Source organism: Protomyctophum bolini, assembly GCF_963924005.1.
Source record: "Protomyctophum bolini genome assembly, chromosome: 4".
NCBI classification, from domain to species: domain Eukaryota; kingdom Metazoa; phylum Chordata; class Actinopteri; order Myctophiformes; family Myctophidae; genus Protomyctophum; species Protomyctophum bolini.
The window spans coordinates 13,508,529-13,519,108 of NC_137865.1; the positions used below are offsets into that span (position 1 = coordinate 13,508,529).

At 41.8% G+C, this 10,580-nt stretch overlaps 1 protein-coding gene across 1 annotated transcript; it reads left to right on the plus strand.

The window, feature by feature from the left end:
• Positions 1-8,975: 8,975 nt before the first annotated feature.
• acyp1 (acylphosphatase 1, erythrocyte (common) type) lies at positions 8,976-9,284 on the plus strand (the record flags this gene model as incomplete). Its single annotated transcript, XM_080761158.1, has 1 exon — positions 8,976-9,284. One exon carries the CDS (start codon positions 8,976-8,978, stop codon positions 9,282-9,284), a length of 309 nt encoding a protein of 102 aa, XP_080617284.1.
• Positions 9,285-10,580: the final 1,296 nt, after the last annotated feature.

Here is a 10,580-nt window from a genome sequence, read left to right on the forward strand (position 1 = left end):
TTTGGTGTGAGGATATTAGCTTCATATTGGCAGCGACACTTGTTTTCCCTTCAATTGGCACAGAGAGAGAGAGAGAGAGAGAGAGAGAGAGACAGAGAGAGAGAGAGGGAGGGAGGGAGGGAGGGAGGGAGGGAGAGATGGGGAGGCGAATATCTTTGCCCTCCAATTTATACTGAAAACAACACGTTGTGATGTGACACGTTGTGAGCTTGTAGATTGGCATTTTTTTCCTTGCTTTTTTTGTCGAATGACAAAGTATACGGGGCACATCCCTATGAGTGTTCAACGGGTTGTTTGCAATGATTGAATGGTTTATTTTAAGGCAGGAGTGATGAAGAGGAAGAAGGTGACACACACACACACACACACACACACACACACACACACACACACACACACAGTGTTGAAGAACACCCCTGACATCTTTAGTGTAGATTCCTCTCTGTTGGCCTGTAAGAGCCCTATTCAAGGCCACGTGAGTCAATGCTGGGATTAGACCCACGGGAGCAATCATACTGCAATCTACAGAGCAGGACACACACACACACACACACACACACACACACACACACACACACACACACACACACACACACAGAGAACTGTAAACTACCAAATGGAACTTTTGGTGACCCCATTCAATGACCCCCCCTCCCCCACTCTCTCTCTCTCTCTCTCTCTCTCTCTCTCTCACATCAGCACCATTAAATGCTCTGAGCCGAAGCTATTTATTAGAAGGCCCAAAGACCTTTTCCCTTTTACTCCTCAATTCCTTTTCCCCATCCTCCCCACCAGACTTATCTTCTCTTCAATCCTCTCCTCTTCTCTTAGTTGTTCCTGTCGGTCGCTCTTTTCTCCTTGCATCGTTTCTCTGGTTTTGACTAGGGGTGTCGACCAGACAATTTCTTAAATGACAGCTCATAATTAGCCTACAGAAGCAATACATATAATATCCTTAGCGGAATGGACCGTCATTGACCTACGGTATAAGTTAACGATATTAATAAAGCAGAGGAGAGTTGTTCCAGTCTGTTAGATTCAATAAGAGTCTTTAAATCACTGTCTGCTAAGCATCGACTCCATCCTTTGAGCAAAGTGTTTATCACGGATACGATAATGCATGAGGACTGAAAGGTTTATGGAGGCAGAAAGCGTTGCTTGCTTGTGTCACAGACTGCTGCACAGGCTATTGGGACATTATGATCCAACTCAATTCATCATGTTTTACTTTTTAGTATCGAAAGCGGCAGCCGGAATGACAGAAAGTCAGAAAGTCAAATGAATCAGGGCTGCAACTGATTCATCTGAAGGTTTTGATCAGCAAACCATTATTTGACCAGTACAGTTCCACACGTAATTTTTATTCCATTTAATTTGTGATTGTCAAAGCTATACAGTGCATGGACAACTCCAAATATATTTCCAACTGCAAATCGTATATGGAACTATAGAAATATGTTTAATTAAGTTCAAATATACTTGATTGTCTTCACTGTTACTACTACTACAGTTTATATCAACACAACAACAACAACATCAAAGCCCTGTAATGTAATGCTATCATATCATCCAAAAAGAAAGGAAAGAAGGAAGAAAGAAAGAAAGAATGAAAGAAGTAACATTTCATCATGATATTCTGGCCCCCTGTGGGTGCTAGCCCCGCTAATGGTAATTATACCTGATCTCAGTGCTGTGCCGGGTGATTCCACAATGGATATAAACACTGGAGGGAAGCTCAGGTTTGCCTTGAAAGGCAGAAATAAAGCAGAGTAAGGTCCTTATGGATTTGCGTGTGTGTGTGTGTGTGTGTGTGTGTGTGTGTGTGTGTGTGTGTGTGTGTGTGTGTGTGTGTGTGTGTGTGTGTGTGTGTGTGTGTGGTGTGCACATGCTGCCTTGTGTGTTTGAGAGCGAGCGAGAGACAGAGCGAGACCTAATGAAGTAGTTGCTGAGCCAGCCTCCAGTAAAAGAACCCACAGCCAGAAAATCTGCATTGATGGGAGCAGGAAGTTGTTTATGACAACAGTACACATACCGTCAACGCTGGGCTCCTTTTTAAAACGGACTGACAAACGCATACTATACACTACTAGACCAAAGAACGCCTTGTTGCTATTTTGATACACTCGGTCTCGGAGTTTGCCTTACAGAAGCGTTGGTGGTACCCCAAAGAAAACAAAAAGCAGAGCTTCCTACATACGTGGATGTGATCAGGCATTATGTACACAGCACAGTGGGGGGAAGGCATCGGCTCGATAGCAACAGCAGCCAAAATGCTGAGATGAATGTGACGAGGCAGAGATCAAAGAGGGCGCTTTTAAATGGTTTAATCCCCAACATGTTAATAATCATTGGTAGGAAAACACATCTGTTTTAGCAAGTATTAAACGTTGGCTTGACGCTGAAACCGCCAACTCTTGTATGAAAATGTTATTTAGACCAATCTGTATAGAGTATGTCAATACAATATAACAATACAACTAGCGCAATAGTTACAATATTTATAACTAGCTTTTTTTGTCCCAGAAGGTATATGTTTCTGCTCAAGTGTGTTAAAAGCAAACAAACAAAATACAAGCATACCCATAATGGCCCTAAACAACATATCACCAAGACAATACATGAGGTCCCCACTGTACACAGAAAATCATCCCATCGACGGGGCATTTTGTCTATGCTGCAATGGCCGAGGGGCAAAACTCCTGCTAAAAGGAACCTTTTCCTATACTCCCCGGTTGGCATGAGAAATGGCATATCAGAAAGTGTGCGAAGTTCGATAATCTCGGAAGCAATACAAAGTGTGTTTATGTTCATGGCATGGACAACACGTACTCTTCCCAAATGGGCTTTCTGTGTTAGCTCAGCAGTATAGGCATTTGCCAGCTCTTACGGGAAAAGCCAGGTTAAAGCACTCAACAAATAAAATATAGGCTTATAAGCTTTTTGTACTTCCGAAAAACAACAGACAAGCTAGTAACTCTATGTAGCGCATGGACGTACAGTCAATTCTCTATAGCACTGCTAATGAGAACAGACGTGTGGCATTGGTTCTTGGCTCAAGTATATCGATGTGCCATACTGTACAATGCATGTCTGATTAATGGAATTCATTAATAATGGAATAACATGCTGTAGCAGCATAGGCACAATTCCCAGTGAATGTAGATATCACAGCTGTGTTTCCTAAATACATTTGTTTCCTAACTAAAAAAGACATTGTGCTAATTAGCTTTGAATGATATTCGTATTGCACATGTTGTGCGGTTCATATTTTTATCTCATAATTGACTTGCTCCCACATGTGCATATACAGCATATTGAATTTTGTAGATCATTTTGATGACATTATAATTTTATAAATATGTTATAGTTGTAATAATGGTTATAGCAAGAAGCCATAACTCCCTTTTTCATTTTCAACGTGATCCCTAACACAATCTTCATGCATGTTGACATTATTGTGGCGAGTCTGAATTCACAATCAGATCAGTTATTCAGATGCAATTGGGATTCAGGTCACATCTCTGCATGTCTGTTTCCCTTGTGGAGAAGTATACCACCTGAGAAATATCAATGATCATATCAGCCAATGAATGGATGAGAGATCATGCTGGTGTTATATGGAGATGAGGTGAGGAAGAGGACCAGGTGTGATGAACTCAATATCTCTGAGGTGTCTGCGAGAAGCAACAATTCATCCCAGCGGGAGTCGTTGAGGGAGAGAAAGAGATGGAGAGAGAGAGATTTAGCGAACTTGAATCGTCACTCAATGAACGGTTGGGAGGCAGAGGACGACGAGGAGGAAGGCGAGGAAGAGGAACCGCAGTCTCCTCGTCTGTGTTTTTTGTCTTTAAGTGGAATATCTGCTCAGGCCCGGAAAGAGCCAGAGGGCAGAGAGGAAATGAAAGAGCATACGATGAGGAGAGGGAGAGAGAGGAGGGGTGGGGGAGGATGTGAGGAAGAGCCTGAGACTCCCAGTGAGATGAGGAGAGGAGAGACACAAACGGATGTGAGGGAGAGTCCTGTACCCACGGATATCCGACGGGGCACCCGCGTTTGACGTGTGAAAAATATACTTTACTATACTAAGTTCACAGGGACGGGCGGTACTGAACTAAACGTGCAACATTATAATGTGAAAATCAGAGAGCACCGTTTCCCACCAAACAGCGTAACTTATTTACCACAGCACGCCGGTGAGCACGCATACCCCCCCCCCCCCACATGCAGAACCAACATGGATGAAATAAAGTCAACCCTAACCACAACGATTATTTTGGTGAGTGAGTGTAAAGGAAAAAATACTCAATAGCCTTCCTCCTCAATGTCTCTATAGATTCCCAGTGCGTTTTATGGTTTCCAAGTTAGTATCCCTTTTTTTTCGTTTCCTACACTTAGTTTACACAATTATTATTTCAAAAGATTTCCCCAAAAATCACAAAGGGAAAAAAAAAGAAAATTACATGAATTAGGAAAAAAAAGAAGTCATAATAATAGCAGATCTACAAGCTATTTTCTAGGTTAGGTGCCGGGGCGAGGAGACACATTTTGTCTTTTGAATCTCGAGCCAATTGAAGAGTTTGGCGTAGCCGCTGAGCCCCCTTCATCGTGCTGTATGAAACCATATTGTACTTTGCGCTGCATTATGACTCATAGCTCATAGCTGAAGGGTTGGTAACCTTTGAAAAGCAAAGATGAACCTGGTCCACACAGGGATATACAACTGATTATGACTATCACTATGACTCAGCAGGAGTTCCCAATGCAAACAAATCAGTCAGCTATGGGAACAAAAGGGGGCATGCCCATATATGGGCATGGGACAATGACTGACGGATATAGAGATCTTCATATATGGGCATATCGATCAGATCGGCGGTGCAACGTATAGGTGAGGCCTATAGCGGCCCGGGTTTTCACATTATTTGCATATTTGCGTCTCAAAGTGGATTATTTTGATACTAACATCTTCTGTCGACCAATTCATTGGTTAAAGGAGAGTTCCGCACAAGCTATTTCTTTACCTTAAGTTGTACATCCGTATCCATTCGTCACTGAAAAAAAACAAAAACAACACGCTGAGCGTTCATACTGATTTAGCGGATTTACCGCTATAGATCTCTTCTTCAATCGTCCTAATTTTTATTTATTTTAGTCCCATGTAGTGTTGTCGTTCCATCACATCCACATACTGTAGAGCCAGCGCCTACTTTTTTCTTAAAGTGCCAGCGTCCAATATATACTGTATATAATATATATATTTTATTTTGTGTGTGTGTTTGTGTGTGTGTGTGTGTGTGTGTTGGGGGGGGGTAATATGCGCATAATTAATATAATTTAGTAAAAAAAAAACGGCTAGTTTGGAACTCTCCTTTAATACAATTTTCAATTAATCTTTTTACTCCTTGTTCCACACTGGTTTGAATTCACTTAAGGGAACACAGGAAGAAGACAGTCTAAATAATCACATAATAAAAAGAATCCACATGCAGTCCAGCTGTGTTTGTGCTCCTCGCCTCAGTGTCCCCAACGCGAGGTGCTGGCACGGTGACAGCTGTTCTCACTCAACCACATAAATCTTAACGTTACTATTCTGGGCATAATAGGTCGTAATAGGTCAACATTCTGAAAAAAGTAGCCAAGTATACAAACTCCGGCCCAGGTCAACTATAAGTATTATAGAGTTCAAGTGGTTAACCCATAATTGTTATACAAGCTTCATGACACATTATGAGCTTACTAGATGTGCCTTTTTAGCTATTTAAGAATTATTGTAATTATTAAAAAAATAAGTGTGTGTGTGTGCGTGCGTGCGTTTTGTTTGACTTTAATGCAAAATGTCCCTGGCTGGGACCAATTCAAATGTCCATTCATGGGTCCTGGACTACGGATCATTCCAAATGTGCGATATGCAGCAGAAAGAGTTCAAAAGATGAGACTGTATTTATGGACTTGCAATTAAGGCTGCACAATATATCGTTATTGTGTCGTTATCGAGGTATGAACATGCGCAGTGTCGCAAAAAGGCAACGGTATCGCAATATCTTATATCGATATTGTGAGTGTTATTGACTTGGCAGTTTTTGGAATAATGTTTAGTTTTCAATGTTGCAACACTTAAAATATAGAATATGACATTTTAATGGCAATATCGCATATCGTATCGATATTGCAATATTTGGCATAAATTCCGAGATATGATTTTTTTTTCCATATCGTGTAATTAGTCAGTTTGGCTCATTGGTGACTCTTAATTAATGAATTGGACTCAGTTCTAAAAGGAGCTGGCTAAACAGATTGTGTTTTTTTATTTATTTTTGCAGATGGGGGGGGGGGGGGGGGGGTTATCTCAATATAATATGTAATATAATATTGCTCTTAATAAGTAATATCAAATTACTTTTTCAAGGAGTAATAAGTAAGATAATATTCTCCGGGTATTGTCCAACACTGGTGAATTCCCGCAACCAGGATGTTTTACCAGATTAATGTCATGCAGAAACTGGGGATGCCAGGGGTTAATGTGGTGTAATGGTGGGCTGTTGGAACATGCAGAGGAGAGATTGGACAGGGTGGGTACTGGATCGATGCCCCAGCATGACTGCAGGAAATGGGCGAGAGCTCACACTGTGTTTTGTCTTTGAACTGGTGTGGCAGCTGTCATCCAATTTATAGTGTCTCATAGAAGAGAGGCTGAGGTGTGTGTCTCTGCACCCCAGGACCGCTGTGCACTTTCTGAAGTGGTCGCCGTGCTGTAAACCTCAGTGAAATTGAATACTGAATATGTATGTGCATGCGTGCATGTGTTCAATCACACACAATGATGATACGGCAGAAGATACATTTGTTCTTTGTATTTGCTAAAGCCCCTTACAACCACACATACTGTATACTGAGCTACAACCCAAACAGATCATTTTCAGTACTTTGCCTCCAATATATATACTGTCCAGCTAAATGCAATGCAATTTACACAAGCAGCATGCAGTTATTATAGCAACAGTGTTGTCTTTTTGAGTAATCGTCTGTTGCTGGTCATTGGACTGGAAATAATTTAAAACATACATAAATAAATTGATCAGTAGTCGAATGTATTTTGGCGTAAGGACTCAAGGAGATAGTTTTGGTGAAGGTTGAAATGAGGCTAGTCTCACATAGCCAGCCAATGGGACATCTCCTACCAATCATCTGGATACATTTAACATTAATTGTATGGGATTTTTGACGGCCGGCGAAGACAACCACGGACAAAGCTCCTCCCACTGTTGTTTTTTGTAGGACACGACTTCACTGCCTTTACACCCACTGAATGGCTCTGCCCACATTAGGAAGGACCTTCCTCCATGCTTCTCATTACTTGCGTGAGCAGAGCGCGCAAGTACTGTATTGGACTGCGTATGTCGGTGGCGTCGCTTGGCCAATCAGGGTTTGTGTATTTTTGTTGGCGTCGCTCGGCCAATCAGAGCTTTTGTTTTTTTGGTTGCGTCGCTCGGCCAATCAGGGATTGGCTGACGTAACAATGGTATACGTTTGGTCATTGGCTGGGTATGCATGTATGCAAAGCATGCATGCATGCATGCATGCTTTGTATACAGAATGCGAGGTACTGTGGTCGGCTGCGTATGTATGGTACATGGTATGTTCGTATGTAGGTCTGTCCTTGGTGGTCCCTAATTGGCTGTTGATGGGGACATCAAGGATGACACTCCCCCCTCAGTTCTGTTTTCTGTTATGTATCTATTTTATTGTCTCTTTTCGTCCCTGTCCGTCCGTGTGTCCTTCCGTCTGTTACCAATTAATCTCAGGCACCGTTGGCCCAGTCGCTATACAAAACATTCCCACATTCCCTGGATGTCAATTCCAAACCTCTGCCCCAAAATGTCCAGGACGGCCTTTTTGCAGGATTGGTCCGTTCAGAAGAAAATGTCTCAAATCATGAACACAGCGTGCAATTTACATGCCAATTTGCACACACATATTCCCAATAGCGTGAGGATGGAATGCCATTTGAAAATGTTCAAATCAGCCCTTGTGGTGAGGGCCCTCAACAGGCTGATTTGCAATTTTACCTATAACTGCACCGATCTGCGTGAAACTTGGCATACACATTTTTATCCTCATATACACAGGTTTAATGTTTGTCTTTAGTTCAATGTTTGTTTTGTAAACGCCATTGACAATGAATGGAAAATTTACGTCATAATGTGCCTCATTGTCTCTTTATTGTTAATGGCGTTTAATGTTTGTGTTGCACCATTACATCACCTAATCAACATGAGTTAGACTTAATATATTAGCGCCTCTCACTTCACACGGGTGTGATTTTTATATTACTCCAGTTTCTGTCAGACTCCCGCAAATCGCTACACAGTATCTCTAAAGTCATGTGATCAATTATCACATGATTTGCCCCTTTTGAACAAAATGCCTCAAATCATGAACGCAGCGTGCAATTTACGTGAAATTTTGCACACACATTCCTACTAGGCCGAAGAATAAATCCCACCCTTTTCACAGATAGCTTTCTATACACTTTTCAGTTCCGTTTCCAGTGTTGTCTTACAATTGTGAGCTTTCTGAATTTAGTCCTATGTAGTAATTGATGGCATGTGCGTAGTGGAGTGCGTCTGTAATCCAGGCTGGCTGTTTGAGATCTGGAGTTCTGAGCTGCAGTGGACACTGTCGATCGGGTGTCGACACCAAGTTCGGTCTCCTCCACTACATTGTATGGTTTTTTGATGATCCGAATATGGACATATACGTCACAGCAAAAGTGTATAAAAGGAACTCAGAGCAAGGTACACCAATTGTTAGGGCAGATATTAACATCATAAACTCATAGTAATTCACAGAGTTTCTGGATTCTGCATTACTTCCCACTGATCTGTCAACCTGAAGAGAGGTGATTGTTGCCACGGCTCTTGATTTAAATACATTAGGGAATATTTCAAACGTTTCAGAGTATCGTACTGTTCATCATGTCCTCTGGTAGTGGTAAAGACCTAATTTCAGTGGATTATGAAGTTTTTGGCAGAGTGCAAGGGGTATACTTTCGGAAATACACTCAAGCAGAGGCGAAAAGGATAGGCTTGGTTGGCTGGGTGCAGAATACGGATGCAGGAACTGTTCAAGGACAGATGCAAGGCCCAAGCATTGAGGTGAAACAGATGAAAACATGGCTGAGATCCACTGGGAGTCCCGCCTCCAGAATCTCCAAGGCAGAGTTCAAGACTGAAAAGAAGATTCAAGCTCTTGACCACTCAACTTTTAAAATTGTTCGTCCATAGATGTATAGCATTTTCCTCATAGACATTTCAAAAAGTATTTATTTAAAGACCTTTGAAGCGTCGTACAAAGCCAACTCGAGTTGTGACAAATCATGACAGTAAACACAATATTTTGGACCAAACTAATAATTACAAGGTCTTTAAATAAATACTTTTTGAAATGTCTATGAGGGAAATCATTTCCTGGGCCCTGGTAGGGGGCGGGACTGCGACGCTCTATACACACGCTAAATAGCCTTGATTCATGGATGTGAAGAATCAACTGAGGCTAAGACATTTTCACCAGAAACACCAGATACAAAAGCCACCTCACTGACAATATTCACAGTTTTTTTTTTACCACAATTGTTACAGTATATGAGACAATTTAAAGGTGACCCAATGTTATTGAGTTTGTGTGTACCACATAGTGATGATTTGATTGGCTGAGCATGGAATGTGATGTATGACGATAAGAGTGCCCCTCACTTCACACAAGTGTGATTCTTCTCCATAGAGGATGAACGATTCACTCATCCAGGCAGCTCTTAAGAATCCTCCTCAGCATGTTTTTAGGGAAAACCTGGAGCAACTGACAGACAATTTCCAGGACCTCGCACACTGTCAGGTTGTCTTACTGAGCAATGCATTTCTTCTCAAACTTCTGCAGCAACTCGAGGTAGAGAAGACCATCTGAACCGAGGGCCTCCTCCCCTACAACAGCCTTCATAGCCTGGACGTCCTTAGCAATGGCATAGCAGGCGAGGCGTACAGCTGGTTGGAAACATCAGCATGGTCCTTCCTGGTCATCCCGTCACATGGTCCTTCCTGGTCATCCCGTCACCAATGGCAAACGAGACAGAGAGGGTGACACATTGATAGGTGGGTAGATCTGTCTCGTATGCAACTGTCTGTCTATGTAGACTTGTACCTTGGTGATGTCAGATCAGGTCAGATCAGGAATTGGGTGAATATGTCATCCTTTGACTATATGTTCGTGGCACTTTATGTTAAATGCTTCCGTCATACAGTCTGGAGCACGGAAGCTCTGATCATGGGTAAAATATAAAGCGGAAGTAGAGCCTCCTCCCCACCTCCATTTCGTCTTTACAGTCGTGCAAATTCATCATAATATAAATAGAAATCATCTAAGCATAGCTTGCTGCTTAGCATAAATGGAAATAATAATAATAAAAAAATCTCTAAAGATGTTTTAAAATATATCTTTTGTGAACTGAAATGATAAACAAATTAGGCTATTTGGATTATGGGAGGTATAGTTCCAGACTCTATATAGCATATATAGGAGATATATAG